This window comes from Pelodiscus sinensis, chromosome 3, assembly GCF_049634645.1.
Source record: "Pelodiscus sinensis isolate JC-2024 chromosome 3, ASM4963464v1, whole genome shotgun sequence".
NCBI classification, from domain to species: domain Eukaryota; kingdom Metazoa; phylum Chordata; order Testudines; family Trionychidae; genus Pelodiscus; species Pelodiscus sinensis.
The window spans coordinates 78,607,389-78,631,183 of record NC_134713.1 but is presented as its reverse complement, the minus strand read 5'-3'; the positions used below and the strand labels follow the sequence as shown (position 1 = coordinate 78,631,183).

The following is a 23,795-nucleotide window of genomic DNA, read 5'->3' as shown; positions in this document are numbered from 1 at the left end:
CAAAAACGAGTCTCTTCATCAGCACATTGTTTGGGGATATGTGGTGGGGGGAAGATGCCACCAGTAAAAAGGAAAGAGAAAGTTGGCTAGAGGAACTTTGAAGTCTCCAGGGCAGAGATCAGAAAAAAAGGATTTGGTAGCTTGCTTATGTGCAAAGTCCTCCCTGTGACACCCTAAAGACATCTTAGTTGTAATGGCAACAAGTTACTCAGATTTTCTTAACATTACAGTAGTTCAAGTGCAATGATTATGGAGCTATCATGGCAATTCCATAGGACAGATTGCATATATTAATTTGAACCAAGATAGAGACTTGCTTGACTCGACCCTTCACAAAAGAACTGCTTTCAGCTTGCAATTTTTGCATGCATAGGGTTATGCCAATGGAGAATTTATTGGAAAAATCTGAAGCATGGCTCTTTTCTAGTTGTGGATCTCAGTTCCCATCCTTGCCCCCATAAAAACCCCACTAGTCCCCTCTCCCAGATTGTCACCCTACAGGCCCCCGAGTTGTCCTGCCCATTTATCTCCATGGAGAATTACTTCATAAAGCTAGTCTTTACTTTTGAAGTCTATAAATTTTTATAATATTAATGGAGAGAAAAAAATTACAAATTAAAAGTCTCTGCAAATTCCCATGAAGGCTTTAAAAATTCCACAAGGATTGACTTAGTGAACAACAGATGGAGACAAAGGATCTGATCTAGAAGGCAGGTTCTAGCTGAGTTCGGATGCTGGTTTTTAATCTAAGTCTTTTTATGTGCAGATATTTAATTAACTCTTGTGAAGTATGTAAGATCTGTGGTAAGTTAAGGGTTGGTAACATGGAGTCAGCAGACCTGAATAAAGGCCTGTAATATAAAAACAGCAACAAGCCTGGAATCTAGTGAACAAGACTTTGGTTCAGTAACATGGTAGCCAAGAAAGAGGTCCTATTGATAATTGTATGATTGTGTAAGTTAGGTCGAGCATGGAAGAACATAGGGAGGCACTGGGATCAGGACAGGCCGTGAGCCAGAGGGGAGTAGCAGAACATCTCAATAAGAAAAGTCTTGGTACCAACCGCCTCCCCATAAATAACAGACATACTGACCTAGGTTCAGGACCAGGTCAAAGTTGACAGTATGATAGATAAGAAAATGACAGCATGAAGGATAGTAAGTAGACCCCCTTTCTGAGAAGTGAGGGGTGATAACTAGGTAACAGAGGGTGGTAACCTGACATGTAAGAAGCGATGTAACTTGTTTATACCTGCCTATAAAAAGTGCCCCACAAAGGGTGATTGCCAGCTGACCGGGGGGGGGGGGGGTGCTATGTTCACTTATGTGTTGGTACATTGCCATGGCTTACAGAATGCACAGTGGCTCAGCGTTGAGATTGTCTGCTAACAACTGTTAATGTACGTCATTTGGCAATAAACCTGCTCGGGTGATTTAATCCTTGCCTGATTTGTAGTTACTGGGGGCTCCCGGGAGTCTGTTGTGTTGACTCAAGTGCACAGGGTTAACACTTTTTACAGCAGGAGCACACACATGCCCGCATGCTGCTGAAAGTTTATAATTACTGACCAAGTAGAGGATGTTAGGAACCCTGAAACCCTGACTGACTACCTGCCTTGCCTGAGAGCTCAGCAGGAGATAGCCGCATCTCATCTTACCTCAGAACTGTAATCCCTCCTACCGTCAGAGGTGCCAATGTCAAATAGATGGTGCACACTATGATTCAGTCTGAAGGCTGAGAAGATTGTGGAATATAAATTCTGAGTTTCTAGACTTTCAAATTTATTTCTCAACAAATTTCAGCTTCACTCAGAAATGTTGGGCCTTCAAGCGTAGTTTCTCTTTGCTTCCTATGAGTTAGATATGTACACATAAGAAAGGGCCTTTAGTGGCTTTCTTCTCCAACATGACTATGCTTCCTATGACATCTTTAATAGCTGGATAATCAAACAACAATGGTTTGATCTACAATAATTTTAGAATGTTAATTCAATCATTATTCAATGTGGATTGGAAGTTCGAGCATTCCGAAAGTTGGTTGTCCTTTCTCATTATTTTCATAATTCATTTATAGTCAGATAATATGGTGCTAAGTGTTGTATTAGAATTTCTTTTCTGTCCCCATTTGCATACCAAAATATCATCATCCAAGCAAGAAAAATAATTCATTTGTACTTTGGCACCACTAGGCGTTAGGAAATGCCAGCCCCCAAACTCAAAGAATAATGAATATTTGACTTAGATATGCTAAAGCATGGATTAAACTAAAACCAGACATTTATACAACAGATTTATTAAAAATAAGTTCTTAAAAAAACCTGACATGTATGTACATAGCATCTTAGCACGGAAACACCGTGGAGCATGTAATAGAAGAACAGGGAGTACTAAAGTGCACCTTGTTGTAATCGTACAACAAGTATGATTAAGGGACAGGGAATGTAGTTTTCTTAGAAATATGCCTGAGTAAAGCATGATAATCAACGTATATGGAACGTATGTTGTTTTTTGGGTGGAATTTTTTTAGTGTAAAAGAAAACTTTCAGATGAAGATGGTTACATAAAGCAGTAGTTTTTAAACTTTTTTCCCTCATGACCCAACTGAAGAAAATTGTTGATGCCCATGACCCAACATAGTTATGTCTTTTGACTAGAGTCTGGGCTCTGGGTTGGAGTTTTGGATGAGGGCCTTGGAATGTAGGAGGAGCTCTTGGTTTGGAGGGAGGGATTCAGGGCTGGGACAGGGGATTGGAGCATGGGCTTACCTCTAGCAGCTTCTTGCCTGTCCTGGCACCACGGACCACGCTGGGACCTGGAAGCAGCCAGCAGCAGGCTCAGCTCCTAGGTGTAGGTGTGCAAGCAGCTCTGCTCACTGCTCTTGCTCAAAGGCCCCCCCCCCCCCCCTTACTACTGCCTGGGAACAAGTGCAGAGCTGGGGGTGGGGCCTTGTGAAAAATCCTTTGGGCCCCCTGGTTAGGGGCTGGACCTGTTGCTGACCATTTCCAGGGTGCATCATAGTCTGTGGTATCAGACCAGATAGGAAGCCTGCCTTAACACCCCTGCTGGTGACCTGGTCGCTACGGCAAGGTGAGCCAGTGCCTGATGTTCCACAACCCAGTAATTGATTGTGACCCATACTTTGAAAACCACTGATATAGAGAAACCTCCATTATCAGTATCATGTACTGTACATGTTTAAGTCAAGATACAAATATGAGAAAGCAGACAGAATGTTTATTGAACACAGGCTGCAGGGTATATTCAGGCTATGTCTACACTTGCAATTGATCAACAAAACTTTTGTCATTCACTGTTCCTTAAAAACCACTGCTGAATGACAGAAATTTTGATGTGGCAAGTGCAAGTGTAAACATCCTTTTGTAGGCAGGAGTTCTCTCTATTAATGGGGGCATATTCAAGATATACTGCAGTCGAGATTAGAGATTTTTCTTCTGAGCTGTGCATTTACAGAACACAACAGAACTGCTGGTTTACTTCTACATCATATACCATGTGGCATCCAAAATAGCAAACTAGAAAAAATTGTTTTATTTTGAAAAAAAGTGTATCAAACAGAAAATAACTTATCAAATTAATATTTGTTTCCGACCAGTTCACATAACTGTTCTCAGCTTCTCACAGATCTTGAAGTCATACTTAGAACAGTAGCCTTTCAGCTGAGTCTTCTGCCTGGGAGATTTCTTATTTCCAAGAGTGCAGAGTGTATTTTAATAGTGAAGAACCCAAAAACAGCTGGAAGTTCAACCACCCTCAGCAGAGTTCATGGTGAGAAATCTCAGAGGTTCACAAAAATGTCTTATCAAAATATAGTTCATAGCAGTACATCCTTCAGTCCCACAATTTAATAAGACCATCCCAGCCACATGTGATGACTTTGGATGTTTCGTGTGGATGCCAGACAGCACTTATACAAACTTTGTCATGTGCTTTTAACCTACTGTAGAGTTTTGTTGTCTTCCAGTCCCAGATGTTAAGTTTTCCATCTGCATCACCCGATATCACATAGCTGTATTAAAACAATTAAAATCTTTATTAAAAACTCTCAAAACTATTTTTATTATTTTCCAGTTTGGAAGATTATTATGAAGTAAACATTAAAATAATGTTTAAATTAATGCAATAAACAGATTAAGGATAATTTAGTACTGGGAAATGGAAAAAAAATAAATCCAATAAGCTTTCCATTCAAGAGTCTGTTTCAACAGACAATAAGCATTCCAAATAATTAGCATGGCGGATGGGTTCTAATGAGCGTGAGCTCTTGCTACTCAGTGATTCATCACACATCATCTGTGAGGTAAATGTGCTAGGCAATGTGATTTTTGTGAAATTGTACATTAAGATTTTTGAGTAATAGAGCCTACTAAGAGGATAAGAGGAAATAGAAAAAAAAATCCCCAAATTTGCAGAGATTTTTCTTCAATTTTAGGGGACTTTTGTGACTCTACTGCAGGCCTGTTTGAAAGAAACCAGTTACCTCTCCCTGATTCATGGCTGCCTAGCTCCAGTGCAAGTTAGAACAGGAAGCATCCTGCTCAATGTTGCTGGTGCTATAAAGTCCCTTGCAATAACAGAGGATCAGGTGTAGTGAAGCTCAGGTCTCATAAATGGCTCCCTTATAGCCCAGTCTGCCCTCAGTATGATTCCTCCTCTCCCTTTCTCTTTGAGGTAGGTTGGTGTCAGGGTTTGGGCTGGTGTGGGAGGCAGTTTAGCTGCCTATTACAGTTTAGATTCTCCCTACCTAGGGAAGGCTTCTGGTTGATTGAAGATCATAGCAGCACAAAATGGCTGACTGGTAGAATGGTTAAGATAGGGCCAAAGGGTTCATTGTGAATACTTCAACTAAATGTTCATTTCTTATGCTACCGGGCTAAATGTTAGTACTGAATCTATCGAAGTTAACAAATGAAAACGGGCAAATTTCCCTCTTTACTCCTGCTTTTTGGCTATAGTATTCTGAAATGTTGCGTTAATAGGACAACAGCATATCAGTACATTACAAAGGGTTTCAAAACAAATTCAGTGGGGGGGGTCTCATGACAACTTTAATACAGAAGTTAATTTTCACTGGAACTTACCTCATGTCAGGTGAAAAATCAACTTGACAAGCATAACCTGCTACCATGTGACCCTTGAAGATTTTCTTTTTGTTTAATCTGAATCTGTTCTGAGCTCCAAAAATCAAAATCTGATTATCCATTGATTGACAAGCCAGCCACTTTCCTGTATGTGCAAAGTTCAGGCAGATGTCAGTTTTATTTTGAATCAGACTAATCTGACAAAGATTTCTAGAACTTTCACTATCAGTTTTAGTTTCAACAATATTCTGTGTTAATAAAGCATTTGGCTTAATAATATACATGGCTTCTTTTGTGTACATCAGAGATGAGAGCTGGACCCTAGAATGGCTATTAGCCGTGTTCACCCACAGAAAAAAAGGTACAGACTCGGCATGCATCAATTGTGTAGAAAGATTTCTAGTGCTGAAGACACAAATTTCATCATACAAACCAGAAACCTAATTCTGTAAGCAATTCTTCCTCACCCATTTGTGACATTAAGTACAGTTATCAGTCAGATCCATGGAAAAATTTCATTGAGATTACTTCTGCCTATTACAACTAATAAAAGCAGACTCTAATATGAGAAAGAGTTTGAAAGTGTGCCACTACACGTATGCTCAATTGCCTATACTAACTCTGCTATATCACATTACTATACCATCCACGGTTTATCTCTGGTGACTTTCACATTTTAAAATACAGAAGAAGCTTAGATAAAGAACAGGATAGGAGAGCAGATATTCTAATTGTTCAATCAAATAACTGAAACTAGGAAAAAATTCACAATATGCAGATCATCTCATTAACTACTGATTTTAAATTGTGGGACAACAAAAAGTTACCAGTGGTTTTCTGGTATGTTTTTAAGAGATCAATCTTACTTGACTGTAAAGCAGGTCTAAAATGTGTTGAAAGATTTTAAACAATTCTAAATATCTAATTTTCAAACCAGCTGTTTATTTGTGTTTTAAAAAAAGTTCACAGTTAAACAGGAGAAATGTCTGGAAGGAAAACAGGAGGGATGCTATCTCAACCAATCATGTGTCTACCTTTCTTCCTGTTTTGGTGGTGGGTAGGGAGGAGAAGACAGTGCACAAAGTTCTGTCTGGAAATCCAATGCAGGTGCTTCCAGGTGGGCAAAGAGACATGCTAAAGAGATCAGTGACCCTTGTCTGCTGTACATATCCCCCCTCTACTGACCAGGGATCATATAATTGACTTTGAAGGCTCCCAGGAAAAGAGCAGACATATCTTAGGGACATAGTCTTCCCTTTTGCTCCCGTTTATGCTTTTTTATTACACTTTTTAGCTTTGTTTGCTCCTTCTACCACTTGCAGAAAGAGAAGTTTTAAACTGCCTGTCGAAAGAGGCCAATACCAGATGCCCCAGAGAGAGGGAACACAACAGGTAATCCTCATGTGCTCCCTCTCCTGTCACCCACCTCCAGAGAAACAGAGGCTAGGGACACCATTCCTACTCATCCTTGCTAACAGTGACTGATGGATCTAACCTCCATGAATCAATCTAGCTCTCTTTTGAATCCTGTTAAAGTCCTAGTCTTCACCACATCCTCTGGCAAGGAGTTCCAGAGGTTGACTGTGCACTGAGTGAAGAAAAACTTTCTTTCGTTTGTTTTAAACCTGCTGCCTATTAATTTCATTTGGTGATTCCTAGTTCTTATATTGTGGGAATAAGTAAACAACTTTTCCTTATTCGCTTTGTCTACACCAGTCATGATTTTATAGACCTCTATCATATCCCCCTTTAGTCTCCTCTTTTCTAATCTGAAAAGTCCAAGTCTTTTCAATCTTTCTTCATATGAGACCCGTTCCAAATCCCTAATAAATTTTGTTGCCCTTTTCTGAACCTTTTCCAATGCCAATATATTTTTTTTGAGATGAGGCGACTACATCTATATGCAGTATTCAAGATGTGGGCATATCGTGGTTTTATATAGAGGCAATTCTCTGTCTTATTCTCTATCCCTTTTTAAATGATTCCTAACATTGTATTTGCTTTTTTGACTGCAGCTGCACACAGAGTTAATAAAGACTTAATTAAAAAAAAGAAACTAACTTGGGCCTTTCACTACAGAGAAAGTAAATTAAGACTTTGTTCACATAGGATTTTTTTTTGTATAACTCCAGGTCTTAATTTAAACTGATACAGTAACTGCTATAACTCCACCCAGTTTGTTTACTCTAACTCTGTTATAGGAGTATCTTTTTCTGGTTTAGCTTATGTCATTTGGAAAGGAACTTAAGCTAACTCCCAAAATAATACAAGAGATCGCCATATGGTGGGATTGATACTGATATAACTGGTGACACTAACCTTTATAGACAAGGCTAGGTAAAACATTAACTTACCGTTTGGAGACAAGGTGACTGCAGGCATGGAGTGCATACTTGGCTCTGCAATGTATTTGAAATCTACAGGAATGTCCCTGCAAAGGAAGAAAGATGAATGAATGAAGAACTGGAAATGCTATCTAAAGTCAGCTTATTTACTCAAACACTGTGAAATGGAATGAAGATGTTTTTGAGGGATGGGCGACAGAGGGAATTCCAGTTGAACAATGTCTAAAAGGGGTTCAAATATATTAAAAATATCTCTCAATGAACACTGTGGCTTTATCTGCAAAAGAAAGAGTCTTGTTTAATATGCCTGTTGTGAATAGATGTATGTTTGCAATGGAGATTGGTAATGCAGAAAGTGTACTGTACTCCCTCCCCCACACATACACAATAGCTAAGTCTACACTAACAACAAAACCAGTTTTCAGTTATACTTTTGGGAGGCTGTCAGGTAAGGGCAGAAGTTATGAAAGACAATGCCAGACCTCCACCCCTAGTATAGACAGACAGCATGTAATAGATCTCATGTCTGAATATGTTCCCTACACATAAAGGGGTCTTCACGCCAGCTAGAAAGAATTTTTATGTAACTTGCGAAAGTTAAAAAATGAAACCACATTATGGAAAATACAATTCCTGCATTTAATTCTAGTTAGAAGGAATTGAAATGCAAAGTGAGTTTTTCTGTCTTCTCTCTTCACAAATTAATGCAGGCTCATCTGCTGGAATTTATTCCTGACAGCTCTGCTTTTTGTTAAAATGTACCAGATGTAGTCAAGACCGCTGCAGGACATGTTCCCTAAACTATTAGGCAGAATAAAAGTCATTTACATTTCATATGTGTTTTGAACCAAATTGTGAAATAGGAAGTAATACAAAATCAGCTTCTTAAAAGGTCACCAAAAATGCTGCCACAGTTGGCTGACCTAAAAACCAATTGAACCTCAATGGCTGTTTCTAACTGGAAATTCTAAATTTTGAGACCTGGTATATTTCCCTCAAATCACTGTTTTATGAACTGACAATTATAAGTGGTGAGAGTTTCTAACCCTCACAGCAAAAATTAGAGTGCTAAACTGTGCTTTCTTTCCTCCTGACTGAACAGCAATTAACTCCTCCTTTTCTAAAAAATATAGACTTTTTTTGGTACCCACAGGAAATAAAAGTTAGGGTATTTTGAAAAAGCAAAAGGAAAGTGTTTGGTACTCCCTGAAATATAAAAGCTCCTAAAAAGACTTCAGCGTCCTTATGAGAGCTTGGGAAACTATAGAAAGACAGATTGCTGCAAGGACATCAGCAGAAGCCTATGATTTCATTCCATTAGCTGCACCAATCCTAGAAGAGGATGAAAGCAGCATTAGATACCACTATGGGGTACTTGTTCACTAGTACCTTGGAGGTAGGAAAATTTTGAGCTGAGTATCATCAGCCCACAGCCATTTTCCCGTTCCCCAAGTTGCACCATGAAAATAAACAGGAGTGAGAATAAACCTCTGCATTTTCACAAATCAAAGGGCTTCAATACAAATAGAAACATCACAATTAAGATTCCACTGAGCAAATATAGTTTGTTATATGAAAAGCAGTTATTATTCTATATTCTTACTGCTGCAGTTCCACAAAGGAAGGACACTGCAATCCAGTAAACATGAAAGCAGAATCTGTACACAGCCCTAACATCTGTGAAATGGAGATTCAGGCCATGTCTTCACTCTGGGGAAGATCGACCTGCTACACAGAACTCGAGGGCAACCCCATCAGCAGCTGCTATTCCTGCCCCTGCAAGGAGTCAGCTGCCTCCCTTTGCAGGGATGGCAGGGAAACTTGAATTAAATACTTCAACTCCAGCTACGTAAATTTACGTAGCTGGAGATGTGTATCTTAATTTGACCTACTCTTTCAGTGTAGACCTGGCCTCAATAACCATGTCACGTCATGTCAGATCACTCCAAGCATTGGCCAAGAGAGGTTTGATTAAAAAGTATCCTAAACATTCCTCTAGACAGTTCAGAACACTACAAAAGCAATTAAAATATATATTTAATTACAAAGTTTTTAATTGCATATGTAGGTCATATTTACTTTTAAAGCTTTTTCTGGTAGTTAAAAATCAAAATCTTCTGGCTTATTATTATTAATATAAAGGAAGAGATATTTCTATACATTTAAACATATCAAGAAGTGAAATAACCAATTAACTGAGTCTTATACAATGACTGTTGTAATACTAACAGAAAAGAGGGATTTATTCACAGCAGGATTGGTGACAACTTGTCACATGAAATTCTTCAAGTTCCAAAAGCTGTGGTGCAGAACATGTTCATTTAGTTCTAATGCAATGTAATTAATTTGAAGTCCAAAATCTGTGAAATTTGTCTGCAGACAGACAGATAAGCATATTTCTATGAAATGCTGTATATAACAGTCCACAGCAATGAATGAGCAGAGTGGGAAGAGTGCTCTATATTAGCTTTATAAATCAGTTTAAGCAAAATTTGAATTATGGAATATGATCTGTTCTACAGTTCATAATGTCTGAATGAAACAATATTTTCCCATGACTTCTAATATAATCTGAGGAGCTCTACATTTGGGACGATCGGGCTGTGATGTTCTGCAGCTAGATTCTCTGTGGGAGGGAGAAGGAAACAGAAGATGGCATTCCACCTGGTAGCTCTTTTATTTTATCCATTATCAGGATTACCACAAGAAACAAGAACAACTGATCCAAGGAGGCAGAAATTCTGTGCAAGAGACTTAGATTCACAAACCAAACAGAAGAAACTGTTAGTAGCCATCACAACCAAAAGCTTTTCCTATTCCTTCACTGGGGTTCACTGAAACTGCTTGACCTTAATGCACCAGCACTCTGTCAAACCGACAGTCCTTTCAGACACAGCTCCTTCCGAACCAGGGAAAACACTCACTGGGTCAGCCAGAGAATGATCTGGTCACTTCTTTTCACGCCTGTGACCAACTGCACTGCCTCCATATAGTTCCTAAACTGCTAGCTAGGGAGCCAAATCCCAAATACTGAACAGAGACTTCCATGGAACAGCAAGTGGCAGTAAAGCTAGCACAAGCTTAACATGAAGCTCAATATATCCTTCATTTTTTTGTAAAGCAGGCAGTAACTGCATGGCACAATATGGACATCAGTTGAGCACTACTGTGACCTAGATTCCTCTGTACATGAAGGGTAACGTAGAACTACTGTAGATCCTAAAGATAGCCTGCTGGATTCTATGAAAAAGCCAGAATTAATCATTTTCTTTAGTCATCAAATGCTTTTTGTAAGCTTCAGTAACTGAACAGAACACCTCTCCCCCAATTCACATTAGAACTGAAGAGCAGTTCATATAACATTTCTAAATGGGTCTTTTCTTGGGTGGAATTTCATACACAATACTGCCATTATAATTGTTTTAAATGTTTTTTACTGTGATTCTCAATGCAACACCAAAAAACAGAGGACTGAACAGCTAGAACGAAATGCAATCTGACCTGGGACTCCTGGAGGGCTGGGGGACAGGGAGGGCAAGGTTGTATGCTAACTGCTCCCAAACCTCACCTCTTCCCTATACTCTCTTCCTATAGGACTCCATCCACTAATCATGTGGCTGAGGATCACTGATGTGTGTGCGTGCGTGGGGGGAGGAGAGGTGGCGGGTGACCTGGTGCAGCATGACAGAAGTGGTTGTGCCTCCCCACACTCCCTGTGGCAACAGGAGCAGCAGGGAAGCAGAGTGCAGGGGAGCAAGTGCGCCAGCCCAGCGCACTCCACTTCTCCCATGGGAGCATGAGATGTAGGGAGGTGTGATCATTGCTGCTGTGTGGCACCAGGAAATCTCCAGAACTGTGTACCTGAGGAATGAAGTGCCATGGGAGGGGTGAGAGAGGGCAGGACAATGACAGGAAAGCGTTGGGTTTGGGAGCCAGTAATGGAAAGCTCTCTGCCCTCCCCCCCCCAGAGTCCCAGATTGCACAATTGCTCTGGCTGGGACGGTCGTGTGGACTGGGAGTTTGAGATTGCTGATTTATTAGTTATCTTTAGGGTACTCTGAAGCAGCATGGCACAGGCAATTCTTTATACAGATTGGATCTCCTGCACCACTGGGACCTGACCAGTCCTGAATGAGGGAATTTGCCGCTGCCACTAGCCCCCATCCTGCTATCCCTCCCCACACCGGCTCTGCTTCTGGCCCCCTGCCTCCAACTGGCTGTGCTGTAGGCACTGGCCGGGCTTGCTGGAAACCAACCCCTGTGCCGCGTGGTTCCCGGTCGCCCCAGGCTCTCTGGTCCAAGAACAACAGAACCATGGATACTGCTGTATCAGAGAGTCCTGGTTTAGGGAGGTAATTTAATGTTGATTCTTCTTTTATTACCACAGGAGGTGTGAGAAACCAGTAACGGAATGTTGTCTGCCACAAGATGATACGTCTGTGTTCACTGTTTCCACGTAACACTGCTCATGGCACCACTTTTACTTGATAGTAAAGTTAAAATAATTTCGTTGGTGTTCACCTATGTTATTCTAGAGTAGGAAGCACATAATTTAAAAAGCATCCGGTAAGACTAACTAGCCTAGTAAAAATTCTAGCAACAATTTTTATATTACTGCAGGTGCCAAGTTAGATTGTTTGGTTTGGATAAAAATCAAATATCTTATTTAAGTCGGGGTTAGTATAATGAATAAATGTGACCTGATGCTCAAGAACATTCATAGCAATGAAGTCCTTTGTAAACTGTGACATTCGCTGCTTTGCTTGTTGATGGAGTTAATGAAATATTACAGGTTTTAAAAAGCAGCCTTCAGCAAATGAATTTGGTGTAGCATGTGTATGATTGGTCAACAGCACCGTAAAATAGAATAGAAACTGGCTGTAGGAACATCACTGATTTTAACTTTTTGTTTGGCTAGCTAGAAGTTACTGTACCCAAACTGCCAAGTTACTTCATTGATTTGACTTAAAAATTGTTATCTATTTCCCAGTTTGCTCTGTGCTAACGTGAAATCAAAGTTTGTGGGGCAGTGGTCCCCAACCCTTAGAGGCTCCCGGGCGCCCGGGGGTGAGGCCACTCACGTGCCGGGTGCCTGGGGGGTGGGGCCAGTCACGAGCCGGGGGGCGGGGCCATACGTCCGAAGGCATGCCAGGGGACGGGGATGCCCTTGCACCCGGCGCTGGCACTGGCATGTGCCCCAGGGCTGGGGCTGGGGCCGCCCGAGCACCTTGCGCCCAGGGACGAGGCCGCCCAAGCGCCTTGTGCTGTGGGCCCAGCGCCGCCGCCCGAGCCGCGTGCCTGGGGCCGGCACCGGCGCCGCTCGAGCACCGAGCACCGCTCGAGCGCCGCATGTGCCCCAGGGCTGGGGCCTCCCAAGCGCCGCACACCCAGCGCCAGTGCGTGTCGCGCGCCTGGGGCAGCACCTCCCGTGCGCCGCGCGCCGGGGGCAGGCCGGCCCAGGTTGTCGGCGGGCATGCACAAATGCCCCAGCGGGCGCCATGGCACCCGCGGGCACGTTGGGGACCACTGTTGTGGGGGGTTTGAAACTTACCATTCCCAGACTCTTAAGCTCTTGTCATCAGATGTACTCACAAACCGTCTATTCTCATCCACAAACACAATAGTGTTGACAGCTCCCAAATGCCTATCGTACTCCTGCACAATCTCCCCACTTCGAACGTCCCACTGCAAATTAAAAAGCCAGAGTAAGAGCCACTTAAGTTTTAATTCATTCCTGAACTTGAAGCTATAACATTTCTGATATTTAGTAAGACTTTCAGGTTGAAGAGCAAGTGCTCCAGCAAAAACCTTTAAGAGAGTGTTCATTCAAAAATACCGTTAAGAAAGGAAAGAAGATTTGTATGGTTTTGTAATAGACACGACAAGTACATTTAAACTTAAAGTGAAAAAATCTTTGTTTTATAAAACTATGAGATTAGGAAACATTTCAGTGAGTTGAGTCTTACCTGTACAATTTTTTTATCCGACATTCCTGCCACAAAAAGATTTTGTTTATCTTCATCAGGATTGAATTTGACACAATAGGGAACCTTCCTGTTTGTGAACCTTGAAACACATTGCCCTGTAAACAGTCAGGCCATTCAAATTAGATCAGTTCAAAAGTTTCACATGCATAGTTTTATAAATGCTCACCATAATAAGCTACCATCAAGTAAAACCATCCTTGTATCTAGAGATGTTTTATTTAGTTTAGATCAGGAGAAAACAAAAACATAGGCTTTCAATTCTCTGAAAGAATCAGAGTATATTTTCCTTTGGTTGAAGGTACATATACACAATTGGTCAATTGAGTTCATAATTAAGGAGCACTCTTGGATTCCTCACTGATGGTAACTACTCAAACAGCTGCATTTTGAGTAATGTGTTTTCATCTCTTGTTGGTTAGGAGACTCCATTCCATCCAAGCAAGGGATGATTTGGCTCTTACCTTCATCACTTCTTGAATGGACTACAGAAATAGGCTACTCTGGGCATGAAGCTGTCAGGGCTTAGGAAATTCCAACCAGCAGAGAATGCTGAAGGAAGCACATCTTCTCAGCAACACAGGCTACTGTGAATACCCCAAGCCTGTCTACACTGGCTTCCCACAGACTACTGAATCCAATTCAAGTTTTCAGAGCTCTCAATGGATGCAAGTTATGTAAAAAAGACAACTAAAGCTTCAGGATGAAGACTGTGGTTGATAGCTCTACTCCTCTGGCACAATAGTACACTGTATAATAAGAGCAAAAACTTATTTGTGAGGACGATAGAACTTTGTCTGTAGGGTCAGCCCAGGACTGTGGAATGACAGCCCCAAGGAACATTAAAAATCTACTACTTTCCCTCTTACGGTATGTCTACACTTGCACCCTCTTTCAAATTGCAAATGAAGCTGAGATTTAAATATCCCGTGTTTCATCTGCATATTTGTGTTATGGGCTGTCCCGGGTTCAATTCTGCCCACAGAAGACCCCACACCTCCTCCATTAACATCATGGAAGACAGCAGCCTTTGACCACTTCCCAAATTTTTGGAGTGGCCCTCATCAAAATTATTGTCTACCCCTGTTCTACTGCTTGTGCTAAAAGCCAGCAGGCTATTAGCTGAAACTGTAGAGCAGACTCATTCTCTCTGTAAGTGGTCTCAGTGCCACTAGGTAGGACAGTACATCACACCCAGAAGCTGTGGGGGTTACATGAACCCTTGTTATCATGGATTTTTAACATAAACACTAAGTCAACCTTAATTAAAACTTTACAGTAACAACAAAAACAATTCAGGAGACAAAAAAAAAAAGTTCTTCCTGTATTTGAAACAGCAGTGTTACTCTATAAAATCATATAATAATAGGAGATAGCTTGGTTATTACAACAGTAGCTATTTACTACTAGTTACAATGATTAACAGACTTGAACATGTATATATTTAAGCCTACCCGTTTCAGTGTCCCAGAGTTTAAGATACCGGTCATATGCTGCACTAAGAAACTGAGTTCCAGCATTGTTAAAGCAGATGTCTCGAACTGCTTTACTGTGCCCTATAAGATAAAAACAGAAGTGTGGTAGAGTGAAGAGTTAACTCTTTATTCCTGATGCTAGGAATTAGGATATTCTGGAGAACATTACCACACATAGAATATAGATAAACTACAATACTAAATGGTCAATTACAGCTTTTAATTATACTGTCTGGGCAACACAGAAAACCATTTACTAGAACTCATCTAAGAATATCTTGTAAAATTTATTTCCAGCAGACCAATTCAACTGGAAATAGCACCTCCCAGAGGTTGTAAGGCTGTTAAAAATTAAGCCATTGAGAATTATATCTGCAAACAGACTGACTATGATATTGGAAAATTCTAAAACTTACAGGAGGCAGTCTAGTGCAGGGGTTCTTAAACTTCATTACACTGCAAACCCCTTGTGACAACAATATTTCTTACATGGCCCCAGAGGGAGGAAAGCCCCTGAGCCCTGCTGTCCTGTGGGGGATGAGAGGAGAGGCAGTGTACGCCCCAGAGGCTTCAGCCCCACACAGGTTAGGGGGCTTATAACCTAAGCCCCATCACCAAGGGTGGAAGTCCTGAGTAGAGAGGTTACATTTTGATTAATCAGCTAATTGAGTAGTCAATGGAATTTCAATCGACTACTCGATTAGTCAATAAGGGAGAGATGGGGCACTCACTATCTCAGCTGTGCCTCTGCCTTTTAAATGTAGGAAGAGCCGCCTATGGCTCTTCCTACATTTAAAAGGCAGAAGAGCAGCAGGGAACACGGGGGAAGCGTGTTCCGACTGCGGTGCTTCAGCCTTTGAAATGTAGCAAGAGCCCCAGAAGTGTAGCTGTTGGAACCCAGCATGAGCAGGGACGGCTTCAGTCTCTGCTCGTGCTGTTTCCCTACTGTGCCTGTGTCTGTGTCTTTCCTGCCCCCCGTGGAGACAGTGCTGGGAGGAACCGGCTTTTAAGCTGGCTCCTCCTAGCACCAGCTCCTGCTCCCCTCCCTTGCTGCCTCTCTCTGATAGAGGCAGCATGGGGGAAAGTGACTAGTCGAGTCACTACTCAACTATCCTTAGTTGCTTACTTCCCTAGTCCTGGGTTTTCTGCTTCGCCCCTAAGCAATGGGCCTCAGGCTTCAGCCTTGGGCCCCAGCAAGTCTAAATCAGCCCTGGGGATCACATTAAAATGGGATCTCAATCCACAGTGAGAGAGAACCACTGGCCTAGTGCAGACACAGACAAATAGAAGATACTTTGGAACTGAACTGACTGTAGGGCTTTGTTTTTGTCTTTTTAGAATAAGTGCAAACACTTACCTAGCCTAGTGATCTAAACCATATAAGGATGGGATAAAGTACAGGACAGTAATAGAAAATTTAGCTGACTAATTTTGTTGACATTCATTTAAAAAGTTAGTCCCCCGTCAAAAAAGCAATATAAATTAAAATATTTGTTTTATCTCCATATTCTACACATCTTAAGATGTGATGCAGTTGATCTTTACACTGCACTGAAATAACATTTACTGCATTACAAAGATAACACGTAAATACCACATCAAAGTCCACTATTGCTTCAAACATTGCCCTGGATATAGAGCAACAATGCACTGCATGTCAAACATATCGCAAACGTAAACACCGAAGACAAAAGAGTAATGGAGAATCAAGGACCAAACACTATAGAAGAATTCTATGAAGATTAGGGATGTAAAGGGGTAACCAGTTACCTGGTAAGTGTTGCCTTCCCGACATGCTTACCAGGGTAACTGATTAACTGGCACCTGGCCTGGCGCACCACAGGCAAAGGGCTGCTCTAGTGGCCCCCTCACCCACGCTGCAACATGGTGGCCTGACTAATGGGTTAAACATTTAGGGTGTGTCTAAACTACATGGCTCCATCAATGGAGCCATGTAGATTAGGCTGATCGGCAGAGGGAAATGAAGCCACGATTTAAATAACTGCGGCTTCATTTAAATTTAAATGGTTGCCGCGCTGAGCCGACAAACAGCTAATCAACTGTTTGTTGGCTCAGCGCACTAGTCTGGACGCTCCCGCGCCAACCTGAAAGCCCTTTATCGACCTCCCCGTTATGCCTCGTAGGATGAGGTTGACCGAGGAGGTCAATAAAGGACTTTCATGTCAACAGGGGAGCGTCCAGACTAGCGCGCTGAGCCAACAGACAGCTGATCAGCTGTTTGTTGGCTCAGAGTGGCAGCCATTTAAATTTAAATGAAGCTGCAATTATTTAAATCGCGGCTTCACTTCCCTTTGCCGAACAAACAAATCTACATGGGTCCGTCGATGGAGCCATGTAGTTTAGACGTACCCTTTGTGGGTAAATAATTTTGGCATGGTTAAATTAAATCCCCTGTGGAATATGGGAAATATTTAGGTCAGGAAGGTATAAGGATGTGTTGCTCAGGTAGACTCATCTATCCTACCTTGCAGATTAATTCTGGATGGCCACTAGCCGACTTAAAGGGGCTCTATAATTTAGCTTGCATACAATTTTAAAATAAATACAGTAGGTGAATCTGACTCCTGACAGGAAAGTTCTGATATTACAGCTCAAAGAGAAGACTCTCTTCAGAGAGATCTTTTTCTGAGGCATCGGTTTAGTCAACTTCCTTGGTGCCTTGGGTGCTAGGAACATCGATAAAAAGGCACTTCAAATGATGGTACATCACTCTAGAAGTGTTTCCACTTCAAAAGAAAAGCTGATGCTTGTAAGTTGCAGCAAAAACTCTCACATTTATCTTGCTCTACCCTCTCCAAAAGTTCTCAGTTATAAGGAAAAAATTGGACTTGTTCCATTTTTATATTTAAAAGGAGGCTTGGACAGTCTGTGAATTTTTCTCTGTTCCTTTTGCATTTGAAATTCAGTTCTAGTCTAGCCCAGAAGATAAGACCTAGTTAAATGCACAAATGGAGCCCTTCAGCTGTTGTGCCAACATCACATTGAACAGTTGACATTTTTCTCAGATGCCTACATGTTGTTTGTAGCACTGACACCCTGTCCCTCAAATCACAAAGTAATTAAATCTACTTTTTTGGGGGATGGGGGCAGGGAGGAAGTGGTTTTAAAGTATATTGAAGAGTTCAGTAAAAAAGAGAGGTTACCAATAAATGTTCGTAAGCATCTTCGTTCACCGTATACTTCCCATAGCTAGCAAAACAAACCAAAAAGACAGAAATGTTAATTTCTGCATCACATTCTTAATAAGTTTAACTACAGATGTACATGAAACTATGTGAGAATTGTGACAACTCACAGCTAATCTATCTTGAAATTCAGAAATAATGTGAACATTTGCCACAGAATTTCTGCAACCATCTCAACAGTATGCAAAATGAAATTTCAGTCTGCAATAAAAAAATTACATGATCCAGTTTCATAAACTCAAAGCAGGAAATTTTCAGCAAAAAGATGTTTTGTTTTCAACATTTCATCCTGCTATAAAATTTAGCTTTACATAAAAATGTCTTCTACCAAATGATGATAGCAGCAAAGGTAAGCCTATGGATTTATAATTTTCACAACCTAACTGTATCATCATTTAAATGCTATTAAGTACTTTACTGTGGTAACACCAAATTGTTTTAGGTATCTTACAATACACACAGGAAACCAAAGTGTTTGCCCCCCCAAGGCTTCCAATCTAAATGGAAAAGCAGATAAGAAATGAGGAAGATGAATGCAAAATGCAGCACATGCAACATGGGCAGGATGGTGATAGGTATCTATTTAACACACACAGACCCAAGATTGCTAAAACCTTCCTTTTTGCAATTCCTGATTTTATTTTATTTGTGATCTTTACATTGCATTAAAATAGTTTCTGCATTACTTATTTTTACATTTGAAGGGGTATGTATGGCTGTGATTGCCAACTTAGCTATTTATTTCTATGCAGAACTAAGAAACGAAATCAAATCATTTCTGGGAGAAAAACAATAATGTAGGATGACTATTTATTTGACAATTTGTAGCCTGATGCAAGTTTAAAACACAAGACTCAAACCCTGGAAAAGGAGGTGTTCTAACAGAAATTAGACACAGTAATTAAATGCTGTGAAAGCAACATTTGTATGAAGCTAAGGTACATCAGAAACAACTCACTTTAATTTTACAGTCCATAGAGCAGGACAGCAACATGTGGCCAGAGAGTGGAAACAACCTGACTGCACTGACACCCTGTAAATAAGAACATAAATAATTAAGAAACAGCAAATTGAGCACGTGAATATTTTTCCTAGTTCAATTCCCCTTTTTTAGGAAACGTTTAGATCACATCCTAGCACACAGCATTATCAGAAATGCTTCTTTTAACACAGCAGTGCATGTTGAACAATTGCTACTGCTGAATCACCAGGGGGCAATCCAGAGTTACTGCAACAGTTGTATACGCCCCCTTCCCCACCCACACTGACACCCACCCACCCCATTACCATGGCAGCCGTTGGCAAAGAAATACAAATTGTGGGTTTGGAACGTTAGCTTTGACAAAAGAACAACACAGAGCTCTCCGCCCTGCCTGTCTGACCTCTTCATAATACACCCAGTTCTGCACAATCGTGATTACACTCCTCTTCATATTACAATCCTGGGACGAGTAACAGGTGCTTCTCTAAATAGTTCCCTGGGGTCATTTTGAATTCAGATCTCTTGCATGACAAGAAATTCAACCACACAGGCCCTGACCTTGCAAACACTAAAGATTATTTGAAACTTTACTTAGGTGAGCAATCCCAGTGGTCTGCCATGCTGCTTTTTAAAGAGGTTGCTATAAAACCAACAGATATGTATGTGGAAAAAAAACACCCACACAAAAGATTGTCTATCTGAAAATGTTAACATCATTTACTTCAGCATTCTGAAATCAGAGTGCTGGTTTCCTACAAACAGCTTATTCCATTACAGACACCTAAACAGAGCAAGGGGGATCATAAAAATGCTGCACTGCATTTGAAGTCTGAAACATCACTACCTCAAGCAAACTAAATCTTGAACTCAGAATGGGAGAAGTAAGTGAAGGAGACACCAATTCTGATAGTTTTCAAGCAGCAAGGCTAACAGGCACTACGGGCCCCAGGGCAAGGGATGTATGAGTGTGAGCGGCTCCGTGCCCCCAGACGGGGCAGGGCTGCCAGCCCTCAGCACTGCCTGGACTGCAGCATGTGGTCCCCCCCCGCCAGTTCTCTGAGCTGCACAGAATGGCATCCCGGTGGTAACTCAAAGGGAGCCAAGACTCTGGCCAATGCCATAGCAGCAGAGCTGGCAGCTGGGCACCCCAGGCCTCTTAGACTCACTGGGCCCCAGGGCAATTGCCCTGTTTGCCTCCCTTTCAGTGGGCCTGTTTTCAAGTGTGTTCACTTTTTAGATGTGTAAGTAACAGCTGCACTCCGAGTACATACAATATATGGAGATACTCAAGAAATGATGGGTTTATTAGGGCTATTCAATGTTATTAAAGATCTGCGGGGGATTTTAAGAGGTACAGTGGAAAAAAGTGCATGGCACCCAGTGGCGTGAAAAGATTTCCTCAAAAAAAAATCCAAACAGACAAATCACTGAATAGGATTCTAGTAGTACAGCACTACAAGGAGTAATGGTGGAAGTGCTAATGTAGACAGAATGCAGCCATTTTTAGTGAAGGTAGTTGGAGGTAAACAGGATTGGCAGACTTGGTGATAAGAACTTTTGCAGTTGGTCTATATCAGCTCTCCTGCTACTGCTACTAAATGGAAAGTCTGATGCATGGAAAGTCCCATAACGAATGAAAATCCTAGTCCCACTGATGTCAAAGAGAGTTCTGGCAATAACTTCCATAGGGCTAGGATTTTCAACCAAGATTTCTCAAGTTCAGGATCGTGCAAAAAGGCGGACACAACAGCTCCAAAAAGGAGGCAGAACCACCCAAATAATCTCAATGGGGCAGTAAAGGTTAAAATTGTTATGTCAAGATTTCACTGCTCCTCTTTCAGCAGTTGTGCTTATCTCTCTTTGAAGCACAACCCCAAATATCTCCCACTGCCACTACAGGCAGTCCCCGGGTTAAGTACAAGATAGGGACTGTAGGTTTGTTCTTAAGTTGAATCTGTATGTAAGTCGGAACTGGCGTCCAGATTCAGCCGCTGCTGAAACTGACCGCCAGTTCTGACTTACATACAGATTCAACTTAAGAACCCCAAGTCAACTGCTGCTGAAACTGATCAGCCGCTGATTCCAGGAAGCCCGGGACAGAGCAACTGTGCCTCGGGCTTCCTGTAGTCAGCGCTGGTCAGTTTCAGCAACGGCTGACTTGGGGACGCCTGGGGCAGAGCAGCTGGGGTGCTGCTGGGTTGCTCCAGTAGCGCCGCTCCTCGGCGCTACTGGACCAACCCAGCAGCACCCCAGCTGCTCTGCCCCAAGTGTCCCCAAGTCAGCCGTTGCTGAAACTGACCAGCAGCGGCTGAATCAGGACGCCTGGGGCAGAGCAGCTGGGGTGCTGCCGGGTTGGTCCAGTAGTGCCCAGAGCGGCGCTGCGGGACCAACCGGCAGCGCCCCAGCTGCTCTGCCCCAGGGTCCACAACAAAAGCCTGGTCTGCTGGGGGGGGGGGGGCACAGTAGCTGTGTCCCTCCCTCCCCCAGCAGACCAGGGACACGGGGAGCAAAGCCGCAGCGGCGGGATGCCTCGCCTCTGAGGCTTTGCTCTGGCGCGGGACCCGCCGCCGCTGTGGCTTTGCTCCCGGTGCCCCTGGTCTGCTGGAGACGGTCCCCAGCAGACCAGGGCCACTGCGAGCAAAGCGCAGCAGTGGCGGGGTCCCGCGCTTCTGAGACTTTGCTCTGGCAAAGCCTCAGAAGCGTGGGACGCGGCTGCGGCTTTGTTCGCGGTGTCCCTGGTCTGCTGGAGACGGAGGTGGCAGGGACACAGCAGGGAACTAGTGGTGCTTCTGCCTTATATAGCAAGAGCTCAGCATTTCAAAAGCAGAAGCACTGTGGGGAACACGGGGCAAGCATGTTCCTTGCTTTTGAAATGAACAGGAGTCCCGTGGTCCAGCAACCCTTTCTGGCCCCATGCTCCTGCACGCTCTCTTTTGAAATGTACAACAGCCCCCCCGGGGGGGAGGGGCTTGAGTCCTCTGCTGGCCCCATACTCTCCACAGCGCTTCTGCCTTTAAAGTGTAGCAAGAGCTCTTGCTACATTTGAAAGGTGGACGCACCCTTATCAACTAATCGAATAGTTGATGCAAATTCCATCGACTATTCGATTGCTTGATTAATCTAAATTTAACATCCCTAGTCAGAACACAGACAGGGAGCCATAGTCACAATCTGTTCTACTTAAAACGCAAGCAGATCCAGTTTGCAACTTCTGAACCCACCAAAATGGTCTACCAGGCTAGCTCTAAACTAGGCACTACAGCAATTCAACCATTCAGTTATAAAATCATTTTAACTAGAACAAAAGCTGTATCTAGAACAGATGGGCAGGTGCATTATCCTGGCCGGCCAGAGGTTAAAGAATTGTTGGCCACTCATTTGGGTGCATGGAGAATAGTCTAGTAAGAATTTTAAGCCACTACAATGGTAGTAAAAATAAACTAGAATTCAAGGAGCAGTTAAATCTTTTTTAAAATATTTCCCCTCCTTCTCCCAACTTCATCTCAGCTTTATCTGGACTGAGCCTAAGTGAGCTGGCTTTAATCCAAGACTCTATCCCTACAAGTTACTGGCAAAGTAGAGAAATCCTTCTGTTATTGATATTTAATGTCCCACTGACTTTATTCAATCATACCTAAAGTGTAAATAACTAGGGGGTTGTACACGTTATAGCTTCTGCAGGCTGAGCTTAATGCACACACTAAAGGCTCTCTGCCTTGCTCCCAAGAAGCTCCCTGGATGATACCTTCTCTCTTTCAGAAACTCCCCACACTTTCCTCATCCGTGCTTAGGTCATCTTATTTTTTGTCACTCAAGGGGGAAGCTTATTCACATCCCTGGATGACATAAGTTATACCAATGTAAGCGGTAATGCAGACGTACTGTCAGTGAAGGAAGACTTCTGCGTGAGAATCTGTAATCAACTACACTGTCGGAAAACCACAACTACACTGTAGGAAAAATTGTAATTGTAATTGTAATGTTAATACTATGAAACTGTTTTTGATAAGGAATTATTATGTTACAAAGTTTTTTTTACAATAAAGGGCAACGTTTTCACAAACCTCCAGAACTAAACCTAATTTGTTCATGAACTAGTCTTTGGGTGAAATCCTAGTCCCCTGAAGCCAGTGGGAGTTTTGCTACTGACCTCGCAGTAACCAGAATTACACTACATATATGCAGAACCTGCAAAATTGTGTCTGGGAACTGGTAAATGAATGAATATACATTTGTGTATGCAAATACCTAATTTGTTTATGCATAGTTTTAGAAACCTGGAAAATGTGTCTTGAATTAATCTTGGTCCATTGTTTTATAAACAAGAATCTCAAATGCTACTTAGCCAGAAAGACAAATTTACACTATGAAAAAAGAAAAACCTCAACTGCAAAACAAACAATATTTCCTACCTTTGTATGTCCTGACCATACATGGAGTTGCTTCTTTGGGAGATAGCATTTCTCAGGAGGCACTGTAGAACGGAGGTTAACTCCAACATCTTGAGGAACATGAAGATAGGATCTTCCTTGGTAGTCATACATTTCTTTGACTAAAAACAAAACAAAACCCCAAAGTACTGTGAATTGCAGTGAACCTGTATTTTTTAAGGTTACAGATTTGAGAAGACCCAACCATAACACCCAATTAAGCTTAAAAATTAGCAGTCCCGTTCTGTGAGTGACCAAAAATTGCTGTTTGGATT

The 23,795-nt window shown here is 42.1% G+C and overlaps 1 protein-coding gene across 2 annotated transcripts in view; it reads right to left on the bottom strand.

Moving 5' to 3' along the window:
• Positions 1-3,525: 3,525 nt before the first annotated feature.
• CDC40 (cell division cycle 40) overlaps positions 3,526-23,795 on the bottom strand; it is a 55,413-nt gene continuing 35,143 nt past the window's right edge. For both annotated transcript variants that reach the window (XM_025184742.2, XM_006123197.4), the window contains exons 7-15: positions 23,503-23,642; positions 19,067-19,141; positions 18,067-18,112; positions 14,882-14,983; positions 13,410-13,525; positions 12,995-13,128; positions 7,453-7,529; positions 5,099-5,243; positions 3,526-4,026 (exon numbers count right to left, since the gene is read on the bottom strand). In XM_025184742.2, coding sequence (XP_025040527.1) covers positions 3,849-4,026; positions 5,099-5,243; positions 7,453-7,529; positions 12,995-13,128; positions 13,410-13,525; positions 14,882-14,983; positions 18,067-18,112; positions 19,067-19,141; positions 23,503-23,642 — 1,013 coding nt within the window. In that variant the 3' untranslated portion in view covers positions 3,526-3,848. The remainder of the gene's footprint in view (positions 4,027-5,098; positions 5,244-7,452; positions 7,530-12,994; positions 13,129-13,409; positions 13,526-14,881; positions 14,984-18,066; positions 18,113-19,066; positions 19,142-23,502; positions 23,643-23,795) is intronic.